The 27,134-nt window shown below is 45.2% G+C and overlaps 1 protein-coding gene across 2 annotated transcripts; it reads left to right on the forward strand.

The window, feature by feature from the left end:
• The first annotated feature begins 347 nt into the window (after nt 1-347).
• LAP3 (leucine aminopeptidase 3) lies at nt 348-25,148 on the forward strand. Of its 2 annotated transcripts, none has more exons than XM_030864284.3 (13): nt 348-566; nt 2,940-3,055; nt 4,363-4,417; nt 4,880-4,985; nt 6,584-6,743; nt 8,055-8,219; nt 10,895-11,053; nt 15,717-15,841; nt 17,051-17,139; nt 18,024-18,126; nt 22,123-22,202; nt 24,002-24,111; nt 24,570-25,148. In XM_030864284.3, exons 1-13 carry the CDS (start codon nt 465-467, stop codon nt 24,757-24,759), a joined length of 1,560 nt encoding a protein of 519 aa, XP_030720144.1. In that variant the 5' UTR covers nt 348-464; the 3' UTR covers nt 24,760-25,148. The 2 variants fall into 2 exon arrangements, with proteins under 2 accessions (XP_030720144.1, XP_060155168.1); XM_060299185.2 differs by lacking the exon at nt 348-566 and adding an exon at nt 1,313-1,461.
• Nucleotides 25,149-27,134: the final 1,986 nt, after the last annotated feature.

The raw sequence follows: 27,134 nt of genomic DNA on the forward strand, positions 1-27,134 counted from the left end.
TCCCCTTTCTCCCCGGTGCCCCGCCTCCAACCCCGCCCCTCGCGGTACAGCATAACAGCGACTCCGCCCCTCTCTAGAGCGTTTCTCCAAGAGCCCCGCCTCTTCGTCTCAGTCCGCACTTGCACGCCCTGAGCGCCCGCCACAGTCTCGCGTCTATCCCAGTACCGCCCAGTCGGCCCGCCCCGCCCCTTGGGCGCACGCATGCTCGTCCGCGCCCAAGCCCTACCGCGCCCGCGCTGGCCCTCACCCGACAACCCCGGCCCCCGACGCCCTCCCGCCACGCCCCTGGCGCACGCCCGGCACGCCCCCTGGCACCTTCCCCGCCCCCTAGGCGCGCGCCCTCCGCCCACCTACCCCCCCTTACCCACCCCCCCAACCCGGAAAGCTGGGCTCCCAGGCGCGCACTCGCCCTCCTTACGCCACGTGCTCGGTGGAGGGCGGTGCGGGGGGGCCGAGCCGAAAAGATGTTCTTGCTGCCTCTTCCGGCTGCCACGAGACTCGCCGTCCGACATCTGAGCGTGAAGCATTTCTGGGGACCCGGTCCAGCCGCCGCAGACATGACGAAGGTGAGAGGCCGCGGCTCGCTCCGGGGCCGCCGCGAGTCTTGCCCGCGGGCCACGGGGACTTCGGGTCAGGTCAGGGCCGCGTTGTTCCGGGCTTCTGAGCCGAGTTACAGACATTGGCTAGAAAGAAACGTTTCGTGTCTTTGCGGAGCTCGGCGTTGGCAGCGGGCTGCGCGGGGCTGCAGACCCCCCCAGTATTCTCCAGCCGGCTAGTGCCGAGGATGCGCTCTTCCTTCTCTTGCTTGAAAGTGCTAGGACCCGAACTCTGCGCGCGAGGGAATGATAGCCGTAGCTCCCGTTTCCTGAGCTCCCACTCTGTGCCGTGCCCGTATTTCATTATTTTGTTTAGTCCTCGCAGTAACCCAGGGAAGGACGGCGCCAGGATTGTTCCCACCTTAGCTAGGAGGATGCCCAAGTTTGGTGAGGTGAAATGCCCTCTAGGGTCCCAGAGTCGGCCAATCACTGGCCCCGGCTTCCACACCAAGACCTCCCTCCCCCGCTGAAGTTAAAGGCCAGGAAGACACAGGCTCTCGGAGTAAACTGACTAGAAGGGTTTCTAGAGAAAAATGTCTCTCTAGGGAAAAGGGCTTTGCAGGGAGACCCATCTGTTCGTGAGATTAGAAGTGTCCTGCAGAAGAGGCGCCTCCTCCATCTAACTGAGCTCCAAAACATTGTGAAGAGGGTCACTGTTCGGTCGCGGGGGATCTGGAAAAGGGGAACGGCTTGGCGGAAGGAGCACATGTGTGGGAGTCACGCTTGAGGACCAGAAAGACTGTGCCTGGCTAGGAGTGTTCTAGATGGGGCTTGAGCTCAGGCCTCTCCCTGAATCACAGATGGCCGAGGGACCAGAAGCTTGTCCCCTAGTCTGTTCAACACTATGGAAATGGATCCTACTCAGGTAACATCCGTGTTCTGTCTGATCAGTTCCCTACTTGGTTCCCTGGAATCCCAGACAGTGGGCAGTCTGGGTAAGTTAGAACCTGGGAAGGTTACCAACCCCGAGGAAGCCTAGTTTTCTTTGATGGAAAGGACAGGACATGATTTGGTCTAAGTACCAGTGTGATTCTGTAGAAAGGACAGAGGACCTGAGGGAAGGCATCCGGGTTCTTGACCAGTTCTGTTGCACACGGGCTAGTATGTCAAATCAGGTTTCAGTTTCCTTATCCATCAGATGCGAAGAAGACTACTTTTCTTTCCACCTCACAGAGGTGCCCTAAGTCAGAACACATTTTTAAAGTCATAAATTGCTGTGCAAAGGCAAATAGTGATTCCTAGGTTTACTTCCTTATTTCACATGTTTGGGGCCTGGAGCTTAAGGAGATGAAAGGGTAAGCCGCTAAGTGCTGGACAGAATGCTCTGGCCCGACCCTCCCGGTGAAGGTGCATCCTTTTCCTTTCTTCCAGCCTATGAGTTGGCCAGAGTACGTGTTAGTATTGGCAAGTACAGCCATTGACTTTATTGGAATGAGTATTGCAGATTTGCATTTGAAGCTTGTAGGGGAGGAAGAACTTACTTCTACTCTCCAAGGTTCTAGGGCTGCACCTAAGAATGAAATGGACGTAAAACAGATTAACAGGAGAAAGGCATACAAGTTTTATTTCATATTTTTATGTGTACATGGGAATCTTCAACAGGGAAATGAAGACTCGAAGAAGCCTATAGGCCCGAAAGCTTATATACCTTTTTAAACAGAGATGGGGAAATTGTGGGGATGTGATAAGGCAAAGGAGCCTGGGGGCATTAAGTTGAGAGACAGGGAAATATATGGGGGAAACAAAGGGAGGATAAGGGTTATTTTAGTAGGTTTGTTTGGTGTTGACTCCCAGTCTATGGTGACAAGAATGTTCTCTTCCTGGTACAGGGAGAGAAACGTTCTCATGGGAAATTTTATGACCAGCTTTTAGATAGGAAGGGGGGGGGTGGGCGGTCAGAGAGCCCTTCCTGCATCTGCTTTTTCTCAGCTGCCTGCACCTCAAAGTAATCAATATGCCAGAGTGGCATATTTTGGGGTGGCATGTTCTGAACCCCTTCCAGATCTGACTTCATTACAATGGAATTGTTTTCTTAAAGCACCTTTCTGCTCTTCTTTATTTGAAAGTGAAGGAAGCCCTCAATGTTGTGAAAGCTCTTGGGAGGGACCATCAAGACCAGGACAGGTAGTAATTGCGCTCTTGCATCGGCAGGAGTTTGAAACATTTAGGCAGTATGTGATTGTAGCTGACTGCCCAGCACCTGCTGCTGTTTTGGACTTGTTCTTCTGTCCTTGAGGGGGACACGGTTTTGTTGAAATGATTAGCCCTTTCTGGAATTTGGGAACCCTTGAGTCCCTCTCAGGGATCTACTCTAATTGTATTCACCTTTTCTCTTGTTTTCAGGGCCTTGTTTTAGGAGTCTATAGCAAAGAAAAAGAAGATGATGTGCCCCAGTTTACAAGCGCAGGAGAGAATTTTAATAAATTGGTGTCTGGAAAGCTGAGAGAAATCTTGAACATGTAAGTATTCATCTGTGGGTTCCAGTTTTTAAAATGCCCTGAAAGTGAAAGAGAATATCTTTTCTGTGCTTTATTATTAGTGGATGAAAATGCATGGAAATACACTGGCTGGGATCTTCTCAGTGGAAGTATGTGTCTGTGGAATGCACATTGGTACTTCAGGTTCAGTATTGGGTGGGTCCACAGTTCTGGGAAGTCAGGCCGCTTCAACCAAACCACAGACTTCTGTGAGAGGCTGACCCAGAAGGATCTGGAAAGTACCATATTTCCTCAGCCCACCCTCCTGGCTCCGGTTTGTTTCTCCCCACCCCCTTCCCACCTTCCATCTCTCTACCTCTTTAACTCCCCTTCACTTGTGGGGAACAGCCTGGGCTGGTTCAGAATAGGCTGAGGAGGCTGCAAGCGTTGAGTTTCAAGGGCTTCTCAGATCTTAAATGACATGTGAATCGCCTGGGGGTGTAGTTAGAATGCACATTCCAGTTCAGTAAATCTGGGTGGGGCCTGAGATTCTAACCACTCTTGGATTAGCCAGGGTCTGGGGAAGGTAGGGAAGCATTGGGGTTTCCAAGTCCTTCTGAGCTGCCGGCCACATTTAACAGACACAGAGGTGACAGCATAGGCCACTGCAACTGTATATTATTTGGATTACAGATAGCCTATTAGCATCTGATAGGTGTAGTCTAATAATTAGAGTAATTGTCTAATTATTGAATGACAGAATTTGCATCGCCTGTCAATTTATACCAGTCCTTCACCAGTAGGCAGCTCTTTCACTGCCTTGATTAGTTCATTAACACCAAAGCTAACCTGTACGAGTACAGAACAGCCTGGCCTTCCTGACTGCGAGGTACCAGGGCATCCGGTCCTCCGGCTGTAATTGTGCGTTGCCACCTGCTTTGTTTTTAAATTGCCCGGTATCCCATCTGTAGATAAATCACAAAAAACCTGCAGGTTGAACACACTGCCGTCAAGTCAGCCACTTAGGTTGGTATCTTGCGTCTTTTATGAGGTTTAAGATTGAGGTCAGCCTCCATCCAGTGCTCAGCTCTCCCCTCCATTACCCATCCACGGCATCGCTTTCTGTAGTTGGCATTAAATCTAATCTGGAAGTTTTTGAGATAGAATTAGAAGTGCTGCATCTGAGAAATCTGGCCTGAGAGAATTCTGTATTTGATAAAAACATAAGTGTAGCAAATTTGCAGAAGCATCAGAGCATACTGTAATAATGCTAAAGGTTTGTTTATGTCACTTTTTAATGGAGCAGAGCAAACTATAATTTTTAAAACAACTGTTTCTTCTTGTTGCAGATCTGGACCACCCCTGAAGGCAGGCAAAACCCGAACCTTTTATGGTCTGCATGAGGTATGAGGTGAAAATAAGGTTTATGTGGCAAACCCTGAGTTAGCACCTGTATGTGCCAAGTACTGTGGCTGACCAGTCAGGCAGAAAATTTTGTATCGGATTATGTGTTCGTTTTATCCCAGGATTAAGCCGCAAGTATTGGTTAACATTGTAAAGAGGCGAGTTGTTGTCAAAAAGTACTGCATCTCTTGTATTCCTCAGTCTGCAGGCTTTCTTGGTTCAGTGGCCCTGTCTTACACAGCAGAGTTATTTGCAGGATTATCCTCGCTCTCCCTTTGCAACACAGTTATAAAATTTAACCAAGATAACAGGGCTTACAAAAATAAAACAAGCAAACTTCGTGGAGGGTTTTGTCCCGTGCAGCGCTTTAGGGGGTTGTGTGCAAGCTCCTGTGCCATTTCGTGCTGGAAGTGGATGCTTTAAAGACGTAAAGCAGCTGATTTCATGTATCTTTTGGAACAGGACTTCCCCAGCGTGGTGGTGGTTGGCCTCGGCAAAAGGACAGCCGGAGTCGACGACCAGGAAAACTGGCACGGAGGCAAGGAGAACATCAGGGCCGCTGCAGCAGGTTCTTTAACTTTTGAATTTTAATGTTGGTAAAGATTCCTAAGGATCACTCGGTCAAATTATGTCTCCCCTCTTTCCATCACCATCCCCTCACGTTCACACAAATAACTCTGAACAGATATTCAGTTTCCCTTACCTAAGATGCTTGGCTTTACTTTAGATACAGAAGGTTAGCTTGTGGAATTTTATTTTTATATTTCTTTAGCTTGTGTCTGGGGGTTTCAGGACCACTTGTTCCCTCTTGCAGTATCGGCCTTAGAGCTCTGTTTTGCCAGAAAGTCCTGGTGGGTGATTTTTTTCCTTTTTTGGAATGCAGCCCTCATGTTGCCCAAATTTTATTTTATTTTATTATTTTTATTTATTTATTTATTTTTAATTTATTTTTGGCTGTGTTGGGTCTTCGTTGCTGCGCACAGGCTTTCTCTAGTTGTGGCGAGTGGGGGCTACTCTTCGTTGTGGTGCGCAGCTTCTCACTGCGCTGGCTTCTCTTGTGGAGCACGGGCTCTAGGGCATGTGGGCTTCAGTAGTTGTAGCTCGCAGGCTCTAGAGCGCAGGCTCAGTTGTGGCGCACGGGCTTAGTTGCTCCGCGGCATGTGGGATCTTCCTGGACCAGGACTGGAACCCATGTCCCCTGCATTGGCAGGCAGATTCTTAACCACTGTGCCACCAGGGAAGTCCGTTGCTCAAATTTTAAATCACGTGGAGTCATCATATTTACAAATCAGAGAAAATGGATGCCAAGGGCAGGATGCTTGTATCACTAGTTACCAGAGGTGCAAGCCTGTCCCAGTTTCGTCACGTGGACAGTTCAAAAGTTGAGGTAGGTGCCATTGGGTCTCTTCAGAGCTGACCGGCAGGACAAGGCCGTCACCACGGAGACTGGTTAAAGATGCTTTGAAATCATATTTGCTTGTTAAATGTACTTTCAAAGTTCATGTTCGGAGATTATTTCATAACTTTTATTAGGGAGATTTTGCTGACCTGATCTTAATAAATGCTGTATTAATAATGGACTTTGCTCAGTTCCTTGGGTGTAATTTCAGTGTTATCACTTCTATGTCATTTTTTTTTTTTTTTGCGGTACGCGGGCCTCTCACTGTTGTGGCCTCTCCCGTTGCGGAGCACAGGCTCCGGACGCACGGGCCCAGCTGCTCTGCAGCATGTGGGATCTTCCCAGACCGGGGCACGAACCCGTGTCCCCTGCATTGGCAGGCAGACTCTCAACCACTGTGACCCTAGGGAAGCCCTTCTATGTCATTTTTAATGTGGCAAGCTCCCGGCGATTGGGACGCTTCATCAGGAAACCGTAGTGTTTCAGAAGTGATACTAATGATAGCAGCCACTTCTTGAGGGCCCGCTTTGTGAGGTGCTAGACTAGTCATTTTATCCATCAGTCTGTCCTCCCACCCTCTGTGAGGTGTGTGCTCGTCCTCACTCTACAGAAGGGGAAGTGGAGGCTCAGAAAAGTCAAGTGTCAGGGCCAGGATTTGAATTCCAGTTCTGATGTTTTTCTCAGGACCCCACCCCAGGCCTCTGCCTTCTGCCCTCAGAGGTGTCCCTGACTGACTCCGGTTTTCTGGTTCCTCTGTCCCTGTGAAGCGGGGTGCAGACAGGTTCAGGACCTGGAGATCTCGTCCGTGGAGGTGGACCCCTGCGGAGACGCCCAGGCGGCTGCGGAAGGAGCGATGCTTGGGCTCTATGAGTATGACGACCTGAAGCAGAAAAAGAAGGTGGCCGTGTCAGTGAAGCTCCATGGAAGGTGATGGAACAAAACCAGGACCAGGCCCATTCCCTGCGTGCTGATGGCAGGGCCTTTTGGACATGAGCTACCTGCCTTTTAGCATTGGGCACTGCCGTGCAGCTTGTCTGTGGCTCTCCCATGGCCTTAGCCATTTTAGAAGTTTGGTGACTGTGCCTCCATTCTGCTCCTGGCTTTCGTCCTGTGTGTGTTTCCCCCCTGACTCTCTAGACCCCTCCGTGCTTGCTGGTTCCTAGGAAACCATACCTGGTTGGCTCCCTGAGGAGGGAGGGAACAAGATGACAGACGGGTCCCAGCAGGTTTTGATGCAGATCATTTCCATCTACCCAGTGCCTGCGGGCCCTGTACTAAACGCCAGAGATACGCAGACACAGGGATCCGGCCCTTGCCCTCCTAGTCTAGTGGGGAGACTCATCTTTGAGCAGATTTATTGAGCACCAGCTACACTCCAGCCCTATTCTGTGTTCAGGAGCAGACAGTGTGGGACCCTCAGGAGACGGTGCTGGGAGGACAGCGGGGGTCCCTCCCGGTGGTTGGCAGCTGTGATGTAGTGGGTAAGAATGAGGGCCCTGCGACCAGTCAGCCTGGCTTTGAATCTGCCTCCCACTTCCTGGCTGGGTGACCTCAGTGAAGTGACTGAAGTCTCTCTCTGCTTCATTTTCCTCATTGGTTGAGTAGAGTTGTGGCTCGGATTTCATGGGGCTTTTACGATCGATCGCAAGACAAAACCCATCAAGGGTGTGTCCCATGGTGAACTCCGTAAGTGATGAGTGTTGTCCTGCCTGTCCATGCGCCGTGGCAATTCCTGTCGTGCAGGAGAAGAGCCAGGGTCGTGGAGAGCTCACCCACGTCCTTTGTCTCCTGAAGCCGGCCCTGCTCTCTGGTGGGTTGGAGTTCAGGGTCCCGAACCAGGCAGGGAGAAGGTGGGAGGCCTTCCGTTCCCCGGCAGGACTGAGCAAGGGGAGCTTGCTCTGTAGTCACACCCTGGAGGAGTGTAAAAGAGGCCTTTCTGTGGAAGCCTCTGCCGTCAGATTTGGGGGGTAGATTGAGGGCTCCAGAGGTCCCTCAGGCCAACAGGTGAGGTGAGGATTCTAGGTTTCCTCTAGCTCAGCTCTGGGGGGGGGGTCGTGTTTTCCAACACTTCATAAACCATAACAGCTGCCCCCCCTGGATCAGATCCCAAAGAATAAATCGGGGTCCCCGTGTGCATCACGTTTCACTGGTCGTCTGCGGCAGGAGCCCTCCTAGCTGGGCTGTGGGGAGTGTTCCGCAGAGGCTGTCTGACGATGACCTTGTGCTTGCTTTTGCCAGTGGGGATCAGGAGGCCTGGCAAAGGGGAGTCCTCTTCGCTTCTGGGCAGAACCTGGCGCGCCACCTGATGGAGACGCCTGCCAATGAGATGACGCCAACCAAATTTGCGGAAATTATTGAGAAGAATCTCAGAAGTGCTAGTAGTAAAACAGAGGTCCACATCAGGTAATTCAGGATTCTGTCATAGACTCTTATGGCTAGAGGCAGACGGAGCCTCAGAGATCCTAAAATCCAGCTCTCTCGCTCTTCGGAGAATTAACTTGAGACTGGAGAGGTGAGGTCACCCACCAGCAGCCACATACAAGTGGGGGTAAGGGCTCAGTTTGAGGTCTCTCCCATCATACCTTGCTTTGCTTTTGAGAGTGTTGTGACTGCACACTGCACATGTGTGTGTGTTTTGTAGCAGCTCTATTGAAATATAATTCATGGAATGTACAATTCACTCATGTAAAGTACGCAATTCAGTAATTTCTAGTGTATTCACAGAGTTGTGCTACCACCACCACAGCTAATTTTAGATCATTTTCATTACCCCGTAAAAGGAACCTTGTACCCATTAACAGTCACTCCTCATTTCCCTCTCCCCCTTGGCCATCAGTTCATGGACATATGGGTTGTTTATACCTTTTGGACTCTGAATAATGCTGTTGTGAGCATTTGTATATAAGGTTTTATGTGGACGTATGTTTTCCTATCTCTTGGGCATATGCCTAGGAGTTGAATTATTGCATTGAATGGTTAACTCTTAACCTTTCTGAGGAGTGTGCAGATTGTATTTTGTTTTGGTGAATCCTTTCTGTCTTTTCTCTTTTTGACGTAAGTGAAGAACAGAGCATGCCCTCCTTGGCATAGAATGAGAATCTCTACCTGGTAGATTCCGTTAGCTAGATCAAATAACCAGAACTGGTGTTCCCAGACCGTCCTCAGGTTCGTTGTCAGCAGCCAGGCTGTTGGATGTAAAAGGCTGCCCCTCCAGGCTCCCCGTAACCCTTTAAGCAAACCAAGTCTGAGTATTTGGGGATTTATGATTAAAGTAAATCCACAGATATTTGCTTTACCTAAAGAATCCTTTACTATCAAGGTTGCTTCTCAAGGGCACTTCCATTTAAAAGGATTCTTCACTATTTAGTTGTGAGTAGAGTTCGCAGTTTTCAGGAAAACCCCTGTGGTCTAGATAGAGCGAAGGAAATGTATAATCTATAGAAAACGTAGTATTGGAGCTTGATAAAATTTCTGGAATGGTTGCTATATATTCTGTAGCAATGTTTAGTCTCTACAAAGGTGTCTTGGTAAAGACTCTTCCTTGGTTTATTTAGGGAGACACCAGAGCTATGTTGTGTCAGCAGACTGTGGCTGTGTGGCCTCACATTATCGGTAAGGGCACCTCCTGTGTGCCTGGGAACTTAGCGTACAAAGGTGCGTGGCGATGGTTCTTGTCCTCAGACAACTGAGGACCTTGCAGGAAGGAATAGGCAGGGAAATGGCTGTGCAGGGGATGCTACAGGGGCAGAGAGCCAGGGAGGATTGTGGAAGAGTCGAAACGGTTTGCCAACAAAAGTGGTGCCTAAGCAGAGTCAGGGAGGTGGCTTAGAAGTGAACAGACAGGAGGGCGGGGCAGGAGTACCTATGCATTGGCCTTGGGAAACTGCATGGCTTGCGGTGGAGCAAAGGGAAGTCGGCCAGAGATGAGGCAGGTCAGGCGGGCGGAATGTAGCCCTTAAACGGAGGCAGCTGTGTCAAACACGCTCTAGCGTAGGTGGGTGTAAATCAAAGAAATACAGACTGTACTTCCAGAAGGGCAGGACTTTAATAAAACATCAAGTACTGGGTTTGTGAATAAAAGTGCCCACATTATATGGCCTCGCTTCTTTTGAAGCGTTTTTTTTTTAAATTGTTATACCTTCCATTTTTATATTCTTTTCCCTCTGAAGTTGGGTGGCCCTCTCTCTACAATGACGTCCTAGATTAATAGTTTCAACAAGTGTCTAGGCAGGTGCGGGAGGAGCGTTCCTTGAATAAGGTTGTTTCTGGTCTGTCTGTAGCAGGGTAGGATTTCTCCCCTGGCCTAGTTACTGTGGCCAGAAAGCAATACAAAGCCCTTTTGGGCCTCCAGCCTAGGAGGAATAGCGATGTGGCATCTGTCTTCTGGTTGGCACTAAGGACTATTCCCATTAAATTATCCCCATTGATCCCGTGTTTATTAAGTAATAACTAGTTTTCCCACTTCAATCAGACATCTCAAACTGTGAGAAATAGTGTGACAACATTAAAAAGATGGAATTCCAGCAATTCTGTAAAAGCAAAGAAATGGTAGTTCAGTCTAATCAATGGAGTGTAGTTTTGTTGGTTCTTTGTTTGTTGATTGGTTGGTTGGCTATTGCTTTGTCTTTTTCAGAAGTACCAAAAATAAATCAGTGGACTCCTCAGCTATCTTTGAGTACCCTTTATGGTCTCAGAGCCTTGCTAATTTCATCTTTAAATTAAAACTTTAGAAATACATGAGTGGCTTGGGGAAAGAAATCAAGTAATAATTGTTTATTGACTATGCACTATTACCTGACGTTGTATTGAATACCATACATGAATTCTCTTAGTAATTCTATAGCTAATCTTTTGATGGAGGTGTCATTGATCTCATTTTATAGATGAGGAAACAGACTCAGAATCAAGGGACTCTCCCAAGAATATACAGAAAGCAGATAGGAGGTGATAATTGAAGCATTAACGTGTCTGTATTAAGAGCTTGTCTGTTATACTTTTTTACACACGGATGAGTTATTCTAAGTTATTGAAATGGAGATAGCAACATGTATTTACTTTTTCCCTTTTCTGCTCTATAGACCCAAGCCTTGGATTGAGGAACAGGAAATGGGATCATTCCTCAGTGTGGCCAAAGGGTCTGAAGAGCCTCCAGTCTTCCTGGAAATTCACTACAAAGGCAGCCCCAATGCAAGTGAACCTCCCTTGGTGTTTGTTGGGAAGGGGATTACCTTTGACAGGTACTTCTTTACTGCATCCATGCTTTGTATTTTGGTGAATGCTTTGTATGCCGTTGTATTATTTGGTGTGTAATTTGGTTCAGAAGCATGGTGTTTGGTCAGATCTTATATGTAACTTTAAATACATTAGGCTGCCACTTACAAAACACCTACTGTGTGTCAGAGGCTCTACTAGGCATTTTACATATATTAGCCCTGATCTTACGCCTAGGAGCTAGGCATTGCAGACATTCTTCAGGTAAGGAAACCATGACTCAGGTTAAATAATTTGTTCAAAGCCCCATAACTAATAGAACGGAAGTCAAACTCAGCTGTGTGTTTAAAATGTCTTAAAATATTTCCATCATGCACTTCGATTCTCCTGTGTGGATATTAAGGATTTCCAAGTAGATAGTGGTGAGGCAGCTTTCCAAGTAGATCATGTTGTCTTCCCTTTGCTTACTTGAGATTACTTTTTTTGCTGACCAGTCTAGCTTTCGTTAATCTCCTTAAACCATAAGTGTTCCTTAGAATTGGAAGCTGTCTCTGGTTATTTCAACCAGGGAGAAGCTGAGTTCGAAAAGATGATCTGAGTCAGTATTTCCCATGGAAAGCATTTGCTACTGAATACTAGCTTCTGGGTTGCTAATTAAATGTGAGACTTGAAAAGGATTACTTGATCAAAAAACTAGGTTAGATAAAACAAATTGTTTTTTATTTTGTTTTGTTTCAACTACAGGACTTCTTGGGGGTATAAAATACAGCATTTTCTAAATTTCCTTTTTTTTTAATTGAAATATAAATATAGTTGACATCTTAATTTCCTTTTGAAGGGAACGTTTATCTATGGAAATCAAGGTTCATAGAAACTGCTTTGGAAAATGCTGCTAGAGATCATAAAATCTTGATGTCCCCTAGTATGTTTTTGCACCCATTCAGGAACTCCATCTGAAACGTGAGTGAATCCCACCCTTACAGGAGTGTTTCTAGGCACTGTGATGCCTCTGTCCTGGGCAGATCTGGCCTCCAGGCTGGTCTTCCTTGTACTAGCAGATTGTAATGCCTCCTGTGCTTTCCATCCACTGGTTCACGTTCTTTCCTTTAAAGCATTGGTCTCCAAACGATCTTCGTTAGGTAGCCCATCAGTAAAAGATTCGAGCTCATACCACTCAAAATACGCATATTAATTTATGTCACATGCATATACTGTTGTATTAAAGTGTGTATTATAAAACACTACAGCAGGGAATTCCCTGGCGGTCCAGCGGTTAGTACTTGGCGCTTGCACTGCTGGGGCCTGGGTTCGACCCCCGGTTGGGGAACCAAGATTCCATAAGCCGCGTGATGCAACCAAAAAAATAAAATAAAAATAAATAGAACACTACAGCAGATAAAAATAAGAGAATGAAAGTTGTTTTTAAACATCTTGCTAATTGTGATGGTTTTATACTATCATGGGCTAATACCTTAATTGAAACATTTATGCTTAGGGTGAAGTTTATTGTTCATTTAAATCTGTACTTGAATTTTTTGCTATGGTAATATGAAGCAAGGAGGCCTGACCTAGTCTTCTGGGTTTAGAGAAGGCTTCCTAGAAGGAATGACAGTTTTAGCTTAAGATGTGAAGGATAAGGGAGTTAGTTCTGCGGGGAGTAGGGCAGGGAAACAGCCCGGTGGAGGCTGCGGGTGGGAAGGAAGAGGGGAAATTCCTGGTACTGAAAGCATGCCAGAGTGGCCGTGACAGAACGTGACTGGGGGAAGGGACGAGGCACAGCTGGAGAGACAGGCAGAAGCTGGGTTGTTCTGGGCCTGGTTAGATTTTGGACTTTGAACAGTTGGAAGTAACTGAGGGGTGTCTAGCAGAGGGAAAGAATGACGTGAGAGTTACACATACAGTAAAGTCCACCCATTACGTGTTCAGTTCAATGAGCTTAACAACCGTGTGCACCCATGCAGCAAACCACCTCTGTCATGAAAACAGAACATTTCCCTGACACCCCAAAAACTCCCTTGGGGAATTTTGGGGGGATGCTCTTTTGCAGTCGTCCTCTCCCCTACCCCACCTCAGACAACCAGTCATCTTTCTGTTATTGTAGATTGGTTTTGCCTCTTCCAGAAATTCATTTATGTGGAATCTTTTATGCCTGGCCTCTTTCTCCGCATATTATCTTTGAGATTTAACCATGTTGTGGTCATATCAGTAATCTGTTCCTTTATATCACTGAGTCATATTCTGTTGTATGGAAATACCAAAATTTGTTTATCCAGTCATTGCTGAGGGAAATTTGGGTTGTTCCAGTTTTGAGTTATTAGTAATAAAGCCAGTATCATCTAGAAGCCTTTATGTGCGTATATGTTTATCTTTCTCTTAGTTAAACACCTAGGAAAGGAGAGTTGAGTTGTGTAATAACTGCATGTTTAACTTTATAAGAAACTACCAAAGTTTTCCAAGGTTCTTATACCATTTTGCATTCCCACCACCAGTGTACAAGGTTCTAGTTGTTCTCCATCCTCCCCAGCGTTTTATGGTGTCCGTCTTTCTAGTTCTAGCCACTCAGGGAGTGTGTAGTGGTATTTCTTTGAGGTTTACTTTGCATTTCTCTGACTAATGATGTTTAGCATTTTTTATGTGCTTATTAGCCATTGGTACATCTTCTTTCATGAAGTGTCCAGATCTTTTGCCCTTCATTATAGGAGTGTTTGTCTTACTGAGTTATAAGTTTTTAAAAAATATATTCTAGATACAAGTCATTTTTTCAGACAGATGCGTTGAAAATATTTTTTTTTCCACTGTGAGGCTTGCCTTTTCATTTTTTGAAGTGGTGCCTTTCGAAGAGCAGTTTTTAATTTTAATGAGGTATAATTATCAGTTTTTAATTTTATAGTTCATACTTTTTTTGCCCTGTTTAAGAAATTATTGCCTATGCCAAGTCTGTGTTTTCTTTGACAAGTCTATGGTTTTAGCTTTTAAGGCTGTGATCCATTTTGAATTTTTGTGTATGCTTATAAAAAGCATTGAGGTTCTTTTGTTTGTTTTGTTTTTTTCATCTATTTGTAAAAGTTTGGTAGTTGTATGGGTAATGAAGTGAAGGGGTAAGACTGCTATAGGGACATCTGAATATATATAGGAGCCAGGGAAACATCTGAATGACTGATGGTGGTAGCCTCAACTTGGATGGATGCAGGAGAAAAGAAATGGATGGATTGGAGGGGAATCTAAAAGGTGAGCAGAGATAACTGCTGACCTTTGACTAGTGGTTATTTAGAATGATAGTCCTATACACAGAGTGGAACCCCCTGAGCAGAAGTGGCCTAGAAGTAGATAGAAGGACAACCTCATGCACCAGCTTGCTCTCCTTGCCCCCATGGGGTTATGTCTGGACTTCTTGGACCAGGAGTGTACTTCTTTTCTTATTCTGAGCCAGTGGATAATCTTTAATTCTAGGTGTAAATGACAGCCATCTAAATATCAAGTGCAGGGCTTCCCTGGTGTCACAGTGGTTAAGAATCCACCTGCCGGGCTTCCCTGGTGGCGCAGTGCTTGAGAGTCTGCCTGCCAATGCAGGGGACGCGGGTTCGTGCCCTGGTCCAGGAAGATCCCACATGACGTGGAGCAACTAAGCCCGTGCGTCACAGCTACTGAGCCTGCGCTCTAGAGCCCGCGAGCCACAACTACTGAAACCCACACTGCTAGAGCCCGTGCTCCACAACAAGAGAAGCCACCGCAATGAGAAGCCCGCGCACCAACGAAGAGTAGCCCCTGCTCACCGCAACTAGAGAAAGCCCACGCATAGCAACAAAGACCCAATGCAGCCAAAAATAAATAAATAAATAAATAAATAAATAGATTTAAATATCAAGTGCTTTGGAGGTGAATGAGAATTAGGACCTGATTTCTAAGGTGAGCAGATGTCAGAGCAAGGAGTTGACTCTCTCACCAAGGCAAGTCAGCAGCAGAATCCAATTAGAACTCAGAGTAGAAACCCCTGGCTCATTGCCCAGCCTGCAGAGCCAGTGGCTCTGGATTCTCATAAACCGGAAGCAGAAAAGTCACTAGTTAGTTCAGGAAGTCTGTTTGGGGCAGTGGCTTGGGTTTCTTGGTAATTGAAACCTTTCTCAGCTCTTGTGTTTGGGCACCGTCTCAAGGCTTTGGGCTAGCATCTTCCTCGTGCCTGGGTTGTATTTTGCTGTCTGCAGGATCCAGCACACCTTGGGGGTGTCAGAACGAGTTCTCTCGTGTCTTCCTAGGAGTTGAAAGGGGTCCTCCCGGTCTTCTGTGAGCTTGTCAGCTTTCCCCAACAGCTTGTGACGTTCAGGTTCAGTAAGTTGATCCATTCATAAAATTTGCTGAAAAGACAAATCTACCTAGGTGTCAGGAGTTCAGATGGGATTTGAGCCATGTTGACTGCATGATGTAGTCATGTTTCCAGTGGCACTGCTTAAATTTCATTCATACAGAAATAAAATGAGCTCACATACCCACCTGTATTTCTGGAATTATTTTGTGTCTTTTATAAAAACCACAATATTATCTTCTTCAATGCTGAAATCATTGATTCCCAGTTTGGAAATTTCTTGGCGTTTGTATGTGGTAGTTTACCCTCAGCTTACGCGTTCTTTTTAGGGAAATGGTCCTGGCCCCCTTCTTTGCTATTAACGTGGTACCTTGTCCTTTTCTCCCCAGTGGTGGCATCTCCATCAAGGCGGCGGCAAACATGGACCTCATGAGGGCTGACATGGGAGGAGCCGCCACTATCTGTTCAGCCATCGTGTCTGCTGCCAAGCTCGACCTGCCCATCAACGTCGTAGGTGCGCGGGAGAGGGAGGGTGTCTTGGAGAGCTTCTGGGATCCTGTCAAATGGTAGAACGGAGACAACAAACATGGTTTCCTCTAATCTGAAAAGAATCAAGAAATGGTTTTTAAATAGGTTTTCATCAAGTGGAAGATGTTTGGTTAGCTGAGATAGGTGTTGTCTTGTCTGAACTGGCAGAGTTAAATGTATTCTGCGTTGTGGGCTGTAACTAGAATTGATTTGTTTTACTTCTGCAAAAAGTGATTAGCAGTCAGGGGCACATAATGTCAAGTTTGCGGTTAACTCCAATGGAAAATGCTCAGTCAGTAGTCAGGGTAGCGATTACCTCATAGGGTTGTGGCTGATTAAGTGCCTCGACATGCAGAAAATGCCTGGGACAGAAAAAGTGCTCAGTACGCAGGCGATTTTTGTAGTGCAGGATGCCAGACACAATGCTGGGGGTTTGCCATGTGTCAGGGGGAGCTGGGAGCGGGGACTGAGGTCGAATGACTTGAGCAGTGTCACTTCCACTGCATGGGAAGGGAGGACTGCAGCCTGGGTCTGTCTGACATGCCCCCTCCCTCTCCTCCTCCATTTTTGCTGAACTGTTTGAAAGTGAGTCTCAGACATCACGACACGTCACCCCTGAATACTTCTGCTTGTGTCTCCTAAGAACAAGGGCATTCTGTGTAATGACAATACCATTATCATTTCCAGGGATTGATACAGTAACCAAATTCAAACTGCCCAGTTGTCAAAAAAATGTTTGTTTTATATGTGTGTCTATACACACACGCATTTATTTATTTCTATTTGTATTTGAAATCTTGGAGCCACTCAAGGATCACCCCTTGCGTGTGGTCACCATGGCTCTTTAGTTTTCTTTAATCTAGAGCCTATTCCTGCCCCCCCTTTTTTTTCTTTCATGACACTGGCAGTTTTTAAAGGTTCAAGGTCATCTTGCCATGTCCTACAGTTCGGATTTATTTGGTTATTTCTTCACAATAGAATCAGGTTAGACTTCTTTGGAGAGAATGACGTGTATTTCCTGTTGCTGGTGCGCGTAATGTCACCTGGGTCACTGGTGTTGCTAAACTCGATCACTTGGTCGAAGTGGTGTCTGTGACTGGCGTCTATTGAGGGCCCGCTGATGACCTAGGTCCCATGGGTGGTGTATTTGGACCTAGCACACTCCATGTTCCTTCATATATTCTTTTTTGGACAGGTTTGGCCCCTCTTTGTGAAAATATGCCCAGCGGGAAGGCCAACAAGCCTGGGGATGTTGTTAGAGCCAAAAACGGGAAGACCATACAGGTTTGTAGGTGGAAGACACAGCCTCTGAGTTCTGCTCTTTCTGAAGGACTCCCAGCACAGCCACATCAACACATCTTGAACGGGTGCAGAGCACTGGCTCTGTAGGGAAGGCCAGTGCCTTTATTATGAGTAGCTTTTCATACAGTCAAAAGTACTTCTTCATGGGAACTTTAAGATTGTTTTTCCTACCTTACTCTTCCTCCTACTTCCTGAATGCTGTACACACAAATTACCACGAATTTGCAGCCAACCCTGCAGAACAGGGAAAAGCAGTAAAAGTGCAGGCTGTTTTCTAGATTCACCTTCGATGTGATAACTTTTTCCATTTAGCAACTCATTCGAGTGGAAAACGCATTCTGCTTCATGGGTGCTGCATCTGGGGGATGTGGCAGCAGGTCGTCCGCTGGGCACGTGTATGCATGTACACACACACTGCCCATAACGACTGAGCCTCTATTTAAAAGAAAAGGATATAATATATATGAAGTTGCTGAAGTTGCAAGAGTTCTCCGGTCTGGAGATCCAGGCTGCTGCTTCGATGTATCTTTCCTAAACTCTTTAGCCTTTTTGTTTTCAGAAATCTTGATATTTTTTCCCCTTCCTGTTATAAACTTAATAGTAAAGTGAACCAGACACTTCTCTTCATTTCAGCCTCCAAAGTCATCAGCATTTGGTTATCAGCTCTGATACAGGGATTATTAAATTACATTTGCTCTTCAGAGTAAATATACTATTCCCGTTCTCATGGTAGTATGTTTTTGATACTCGATGACAAACATCACAACAGCGTTTTCTTTTAAATTGAACATACCTGTGTGTAGATTTTATGTTCATTATTTGTATCATCTTACCCTTTTTTTTTCTTTTGACCTTCCTGTTTGCAGGTGGATAACACTGATGCCGAGGGGAGACTCATCCTGGCTGATGCGCTCTGCTACGCACACACTTTTAACCCAAAGGTCATCATCAATGCCGCCACCTTGACAGGTCAGACAACGTGCTTTTCCTGCGTTTGTTTGAAGAAGGTCTCATTTGTTGGCATCGAGTGCACACATTGTACTCAGGGCATTATTTTGCTGAAACCTGGCTCGCTCCATTTGCATTCAAATATCTTTCACCAGAGGAATTGTTCTGCAGTTGTAAACTGCTTTGAATATTAGCCTTGTTGTTTTGAAACATCCCAGGCTGTACCTTTAAGTAAAGAAAGAACAAGTGGGTCAGGTCAGCCCATCCACAGCGACAACGTCTATGAATGATACTAGCGATGTTTTCTGTTACGATTGCTGTTTGATACAGGTCTGAAAAGATTAGTGATAAATTCCAAAATCAGTAGTTATTTTTATTAATCATACGCATCTAATGCCCCCTAAGTGTTTTCTGAACTTTTGTACTTGAGGTTATACAGAAATAAAAACACTGGGGATGGAGGTGGCAAGGTCCTCATGTAGCAGAGGCGGGGCCATGTAATGTGTTGTGTGAAGCTTGCTGGCTTTAAGGCCAACCCAGGGGTGGCTCCCAGCTATGCTGCTTCCTAGTCCACCAGCCTTGGGCTGATTCCCTGACACCCCCGAGCATCAGTACCTGGGGACAAGTCTGTTCGTCTCGCAGAGTTGTGAAGACTGGAGGGAGTTTCTGGAAAGCCTCTTTAATGCAGCGCCTGCACGCGGCAGGCAACACCACCTGCTCTGTAGAGTAGGAGTAAATGCCTAAAGGGACGACAGTGGGCATTGCCTTATTGCAGAAACCCAGTGTTCATAATCTTTTATCCAACAGTTCTCTTTTTAGGAATTCATTCTGTCTCCATCTTTTTTAAGATTAAAATTCAGATCATTTTTTATCCTTTGGTTTTAATTCTTCCCCTGGTCACGTGAGCCTTTACTTTAAGAGAAGTCAGTTCATGTTTCTCTTTTATGTGTTTCTAACAATAGTCCACAGATTTATATGCTAAGAATCCTCTTTTCAAGCTGGCATTATAGTATTTTTATGGTCTTTTGTCTCCCTTTTCAGTTCAGCAAACATTTTAAGCTGAACAACAGAGGTTCTGGGGCTGGTGTTTGAGGGGCAGTGCTGAGGTGGGTGATAGTACACCCTTTCTGTAAATGAGGAATCACAGCCCTCCACCCTCTTTTTTTTTCCAAGCCTGAGGGTGTGAGAAGGTGGGAAAGTTGGTTCCAAGTAACTAAGGGCAACCTGATGGGGGAGCCTTCAAATCACCCCAGCCGTTGTCCTTGCTGAAGGCTGTTGATGGCTCATTTTAGTTCCCTAAATAACTTACTGAGCCCCTTCTTGAGTTCCAGGAGCTGGGATTCAAAGGGGGAGGATGAGAAACAGTTTCCAACCCCAAGTTCATAGCAGGAGGAGGAACGTAGTCTTTAGAAGGAGAAAATAATTTGTCCTGCCTCTTAATAGCATGTGACTTTGACAATGTCTCAGTTGTCTCGTCTGTAAAAGGGGTATAATAGCACGTCATTGGCAGGAGGGGTGCCTGTGAAAATTAAATAAGGTGATACGGGTTGTTGTGCCTGGTTGGTAGAGACTGGACTGATGTTACTGACCTTTGAAGGGTAGGCCTGTAGCAGAGTGTAGGAGCAGCGACTGCTCAGGGCGTGCCGTTCAGTCGTGGTACCTCTCATTTTCTTAATGCCTGTGATTTAGGATGGAACGAGAGTGGTGACATCAGCACCTTCCTTGGAGCTTTGATGTTCCTTCCATACTCTGAGAAATTCTGGTAACACTGATGAGTTAGCACCTCAGTATACAGCTTCAAAAGTACCTTGTAAAAGAAAATGGAAGGTATTCCCCCGATAATGGTAATTCCGAAGTTGGTGGTGGTACTAGTTCTGTAATTATGTAGAAAATAGATTATTTTCTGAAGTATGTAATGAAATCATCTCTAGAGCCATGATCCCTGTTGGATCACATTAAATATTTGTCTCCCATTTTCTCTTCCTTTAAGAGCGGATATCACATCACATTCTTGTTTGCAGTCAGTGCTCATCTTCTCTTTGAGAAATTCACACACTGATGCAAGACTCTTACAGGGCTGATAGGAATGTTTTGAGGACAAGTGAATAAGTATGGAAAAAGCCACTAACTTGAAAAGTAAAGCATTAATGAGTGTGTATCCCCGCAATCATATAGACAGACCATAGGCAGTGAGTAACCAGCAACCATCGTAGTATCTGGGATATAGGGGATGCCATGAATGATTGTTGACACAGTCGGCCTGTGTTTAATCCCTTCAGATGGCTGGGGATACAGAGGTGGGTCAGGACAGAGGTGAGGCCTGCGTCCCATGGGGCGGGGCATTCAGCAGATCCTCACACTGACCAGCACAGAGGAGCGGTGAGAAAAGGAGTCTGTGAGAGCCGGTGCATCTGGGGATTTGACAGGTCTGAGATGTCAGGCATCTTGTCTGAGAAGTGCTGCTTGAGCTGGGATCTGAAGGAGGCGGCGTTAGCGGGTGGAGGGGGGAGAGCGAAGGCACCTCTTGAGGTGTGTGTGTGGGGGGGGTGGGCAGCGGTGAATGGGGCCGAGAGGAGCAGAGCATGGCTGGGTGGGGACTTTCGGGACCTGTGTGCTGATAGGCACCAGTCCCCCACTGGCCTTGGCGTGTTGCAGGATTTAGTCTGGAGCCAAGTGCAGCAGGAAGCTAAGAGTGGAGACTGTGGGATCACATTTGCCCTGTGAAAGGGTCCCTGGCCGGCAGCGTGCTGAGTGCAAGGGAGAAGGGCCGAGGAGACGCTGGCAGGCCAGGTGGGCTGGTGAACGGTGTTTGGTTGTTGACTCCGGTGGATGTGTAAGTGTGTCTGTTAAGGATGAGTGTCTGCGTTTAGCTTCAGAATAATCTGTCAGTTCTGAGAGTGTAGGTGAAACAAGTTTGCCTGTGACTTGATAATTGTTTGTGGTGGTTAATGGGTCTTACTTGTATGTCCATTACATTATTCTCTTTGCTTTGTGTATATTTGAAGTTTTTGACAATAAGGTTTTTTTGTTTGTTTGTTTTTTTAAAGTATTACCATAGTCCAGTGGTAGATGATGGTGGTAGCGGTCATGGTGAAGGGAAGTGAATTGGGAGGTAGAGTAACAAAACCCCAAGGGACAAGGACCCAAACAGAGTTGCCCACATGTCATGTGGAATCACAGGTTTTTACATATGGGTCACCGTTATGTTTACACTACACTGTAGTCTGTTATGCGTGCAGTAGCATTATGTTTAAAAACACAATGTACATACCTTAATTTAAAAATACTTTATTGCTGAAAAATGCTAATTAACCATCATTTAAGCCTTCTGCGAGTCACAGTAGTAACATCAAAGAAGACTGATCACAGATCACCATAACAAATAATGAAAAAGTATCAAACATTGCATGAATTACCAAAATGTGACACAGAGACACGAAGTAAGCAAATGCTGTTGGAAAAATGGCTCTGATAGGCTTACTTGACACAGGGTTGCCACAAACCTTCAGTTTGTGAAAAATGCAGTATCTGCAAAATGCAGTAAAGCAAAGTGTAATAAGACGAGGTATGCCCGTGCCTCTACCCAGTGGGCTTTTAAAGTCATTAAGAATACTTTCAACGAATTTGTTTATAAAAGAATAAACGTTTAAAGCATAAGAGGAAGAGCACCTATTGGACATGTACAGTGTGGTCTTAATTATGTTTCTTTTTTAAGTTTAGAAGAAATCTGGAAAGAAATATTAAAAATATGTGGTGGTTATCCCTGGGATGAGATTATTGGTGATATTTGATGTTTGCTTTTTTTTCATTTTCCTTAATAATTGAAGGTGAATTCTAGCTTGAGAAACTAGAAAGATATTAAATATATACAGCAAGGATTTCCCAACATCATCTATTTTCTAAAATGAGGGAGACATTAAAATAGGGTAATGGCTAAAGTTTTGGTCTGCATAGCAGCAGAGAAACCTGTCTCGCCGGAAGAGACTGAACGCTGACCTGAAGGGCTGTGTCTTGCAGGTGCCATGGACATAGCTTTGGGGTCTGGTGCCACTGGGGTCTTTACCAATTCTTCCTGGCTGTGGAACAAACTATTTGAGGTAAGAATAACACATACAGACCTAGATTATGGAGATGATTTAATTACTCTAGCCTTAGAATGCTATATTTCTTCATTAAAGTGATATTTATGTTGTAGATTTGCCTTTGAAATGAAAATTCAATAAACTCGATTCAGTGTGGTTTTCTATAAATGCTCCAAAATTATGGGTATGATGCTATATTCCTCCTCTCCTCCAGCAGCTTCAGAATGAAGTGAAAATAACTTTAAAATATCCCTGATGTAGAAAAGGTTACAAGGACAGCTTTGTAGAAGAAGGAATGGCTTTTTAAGGAATACGGGTCATGAGTCAAGTAGGGGAGCATGTAGATAGGGCTCACCCGCGTCCCTTGTCCCTTCGCGGGTGGTGAGGACGATTTCTGCAGCTGTGCTTTGTGCCTCCTCCCAGCCCTTTCACAGCAGCCTCTTCCAAACAGTTTCCCGTCACCACCACCCGCCCCCCCGCTCTCGCTGCCATCAGCTTTGCCCAGCGACGCCACTCTGTTAGCCTCCTTTAGCTTGTCCAGAGGCAGCGTGTACCTCTGGCGTCTTGGTGACACCCTGCTCTTGGCTTCCACGATAATCTTTTCTGGTTTCCTTCCTCGCTGACTTCTGTTTCAGCCTCCTTGGCCAGCTTTTTCCTTTGTCTGCCCCTTTGGTTGCCTTCAGTCCCGGGCCACATGTTCTGACTCTGCATGGTCCTCACCGGAAAGCCCGTCTACTCCCCTGGCTTCAGCTGGCACGTCTCTGCTGAGCTCCCATCTCTCCTGCAGCCCAGCCCCTGTGCATCCCGCTTGGCTATGAAACAGCTCCATCTGGCACCTCATTCTTTCAACAAGTAATTAATGCAAGCTTACTATGTGCCAGCAGAAACAAATACAAAATGTCCCTGAATACATTCTTGATGTGGTTTAAGGTCCTAAACTGTCCTTCCACCCTAAACTGCTTCCCTTTCACCTCTGTCATCTCACCATTTGTGAAGCCCCCCTCTACCGTCCCCAGCCTCAGGGAGAAGCTCAGCCCCCTTGTCTCCTTTCAGGTAGGCTGTGGGGCCTCTCTTCTGTGCCAGGCACCCAGTGTCCAGTGTCCCTCGCTACCGTCCACAACGTTGTTGTTGGTTTTGATTTTTTTTTTAATTTAATTTTCTTTAAAAAATTCAAGTTATATGTACATAAACACTGAAATGACAGTCAGCGTCTATACAGCCTACAGCCTCTTTTCCTGGAGGCAGTTGCTTTCAACCCTTGGTGGGTTCCTCTGATAACTACTCAAGTCTCAAGACAGCAGCTTATATTGCTGCTTCCTGACTTTTCACTTTTGGCTCTCACCTTTGACCACAGTGTATTAAAACAACCTTTATCTGTTTCTCCTACTAGCCTGTGGGCCCTTTGATGGCTCAGTTATTAAGTGTCTTTATATCCCCAACACCTTGGTGCTCAGCAGTTCAGTAGGTGATGGATGGATGGATGAATGAATGTGTAAATGATTACATGAATTAATGAGGTCACGTTATCTTAGGAGATCTGGCCAAATCAAACCAGCAAAGCCTGTCTGTGCTACAGGTTACCAGCTTATTCATTTAAACTGAGACCCATAATATTAGTTGGACAATTTTAGCAGATGCCCTACAGATTTGCGGGACTGTTTGACAACATTCCTGGCTTCTTTTATAATTCTTAAGTAAACCTTTTAACTAACTGAAATAATTCTGGAATCTGTTGTATTGCATCATGTTTTAGAGTAACAGGTCAGAACCTGCTTCATCTCCTCCGCCAACTAGCATACCTATTTGCTCTTTAGGCCAGCATTGAAACGGGGGACCGTGTCTGGAGGATGCCTCTCTTTGAACATTACACAAGACAGGTTGTAGATTGCCAGCTTGCTGATGTTAATAACATTGGAAAATATAGGTATGTAAAATAAGCTATAAAAGTACATTTTTACAGTCATCATTGGTTGCCAGAATGACCATTTTCAGTTTAATCCTCTTTCACAAAAGGTTTAGCTGTCCAATTTTCTTTTGATGTAGTGCTTGTAAGCACTAATTTCTGTCTTTTATTTTCAAGGTATTTCCCAACTGGTTCTCAAAATCTTGCATGTTTTCAAATCTAAAGGTCATTTTAAGCAAATGGTAAGGGAATGAGATGCAAATATGGTCGTTACCGTAGGAAAAAGAATTTATCCTTTATGCTTAAAGCTATGTCTGAAAATCTTGAAAGTGGTTTCTGGGTTAACATCTTAAGAGGTCTCATTAGCTTGACTTTGCTCTCTGGCCATAGAAGCCACTTAGCAGGAATGGAGGATCTTAATAGAACGTTCAGTGCACATTTACATGGGGTTAAATGTTGATTATTGTCTTCCCCTTCAGATCTGCAGGAGCATGTACGGCTGCAGCGTTTCTGAAAGAATTCGTGACTCATCCTAAGTGGGCGCATTTAGACATAGCAGGTGTGATGACCAACAAAGATGAGGTTCCTTATCTGCGCAAAGGCATGGCTGGGAGGCCCACGAGGACCCTGATTGAGTTCCTGCTTCGGTTCAGTCAAGACAGTGCTTAGTTCAGATGCTCTAAAATGCCTTCATTCTGTCTTCAACAGGCAGTAGAGCTTCAGAATACTTTTGAATGAATAGATCAAAATCTTTTAAGGGAAACAAAGGATGGTATTTAAAAACATAGAACAAAATGAAATTTGTATGCCTTGATTTGTTTTTCATTTTATGCAGAGATTTATAAAGGTAAAGCTGATACCTTGCTTGGCAAAGATTTTTAAGATACTCTCTCTTAAATGAATAATGATGATTTTTTAAAAGCTACCTAATCACTTTTCAGAGTATATGTTTGTAATTGAGGAGCAAAATTGTATTTGAGATTTGTGATGCTGGGAATATGAGCAAACTAAAAGTTGCTATGCAGTTGTCAGAAACAATAAATCCAACTTCTTGTGCTCCCCGGTGTGGCTCTGGTTTACTTATATATTATTATAAACCCAGTGATGCTATAACTTGTCTCTTCTGGCTGTGTTATATGAACTAAGTTGGATTTCAATGTTAATGATCACTTTGGGGCACTCAGTGATGAGCTTACGAGTTTGTGAGGCAGTACTATTATCCCCACATTACAGATGAGGAAAATGAGGCACAAGATGGGGGTTAGTAACATGCCAGCAATGTCACCAAGCCAATAAGTGGGAGAGCAGAAAGCAGTAGAGCTTTCTTTTTTTTTTTTTTAATAAATTTATTTATTTATTTTATTTTTGGCTGTGTTGGGTCTTTGTTGCTGCCCGCAGGCTTTCTTTAGTTGCGGCGAGCAGGGGCTTCTCATCGCGGAGGCTTCTCTTGTTGCAGAGAGCTGGCTCTCTGCAAGCTTCAGTAATTATGACACTTGGGCTCAGTAGCTGTGGCACGTGGGCCCTAGAGCACAGGCTCAGTAGTTATGGCGCACAGGCTTTGTTGCTCCGTGGCATGTGGGGTCTTCCCGGACCAGGGCTCAAACCCACGTCCCCTGCCTTGGCAGGCGGATTCTTAACCACTGCGCCACCAGGGAAGTCCTAGAGCTTCCTTCTAAATCTGCACAAGTGGAATTTTGATTGGTTTTAGTTCCAGGTGGTAAGTAAATAGTTTACCCATTGACAGTCCCTTTTATGGTCTTCTTTCAGTATTTCCAAATAAATTCCACATCCATTCAAGTCCCTGAACTGAAAGCATTGCAGTGGAACAATTAAGAATGCCAGCTCTGGAGGCAGACTGCCTGGGTTTAAATTTTTTTTTTTAAGTATTTTTATTATATTTTATAAATTTATTTTATTTATTTTTTGGACTGCATTGGGTCTTTGTTGCTGTGCACAGGCTTTCTCTAGTTGCAGTGAGCTAGGTCTTCTCTTGAGCACGGGCTCTGCGTGTGCAAACTTCAGTAGTTGTGGCGCGCGGGCTCAAGAGCTCAGGCTTAATAGTTGTGGTGCAGGCTTAGTTGCTCCACAGCATGTAGGATCTTTCCGGACCAGGGCTCGAACCCGTGTCCGCTGCACTGGCAGGCGGATTCTTAACCACTGCGCCACCAGGGAAGCCCTGGGGTTAAATTTCTGCTACATTTGTATTGGGTGAATCAAATTACCCACAAATAGGATCTATTTTTTTTTTAAGACTTTGACAACGTTTGACAGTTTTTTTTAATTGGAGTTATTTTTAACATTTAATATTTTAAAAACTTGACATGTAAATGCATATTATGTGTCTAAACTGGCTTTTAGAGAGGGAATGACAATGGACATGCATATCCATGTTAATAAATAACATGAATTTAAATTAATTAAAATCAGGCAGGAATAGTGTGTAAACACAAGTTCCTCTGGGTATCTATATCCAGAAGCTACTTCAGCAGGAAAGATGGAAACGGAGAGGTGGAATTACCGGCTTGTGAAAGGAAACTAAAAACATTTAGATTTCTTCTGTGTGATTCTCAGAAGACCAAATAGGGATTTGACCTTTCTATCAAAGGCTTTTTATAAGTAAAAGAACAATAGAACTCTTGTGTTTACTAGAGTGTGAAATACAAAAGGCATGGTTGTAGTCCTAGATTCTTGTGCTTATCTAATCTGGTTGAGATGAAATTTAGTTGCCACTGCTGGTGCATCTGGCTACCAGGTACTCACAAAACCTTGGTGGATCCTTAGAATGATGTTCCAGAGACTGGTGGTATAATCCGCATCTAAATCACTAAGGACAAGGCAGGGCTTGAGAGAGCCGTGGCTTCAGAGAGCAGCAAATCCAAAGCAGCGGTTTAGAATACAGTAGTGTTAAAAGATAGCTGAAGTAAGAAATCCAGAATTCAAGCAGCCCTATGGCCATTGGAAACCCAGGAGTAAAATGTAAAATGGTTCCACTCCTCTATTTTTCATTGTATACAATAGTTACATTTTTAATTAAAATATTATTT

This window comes from Globicephala melas, chromosome 5, assembly GCF_963455315.2.
Source record: "Globicephala melas chromosome 5, mGloMel1.2, whole genome shotgun sequence".
In the NCBI taxonomy this organism is placed as follows: Eukaryota; Metazoa; Chordata; class Mammalia; order Artiodactyla; family Delphinidae; genus Globicephala; species Globicephala melas.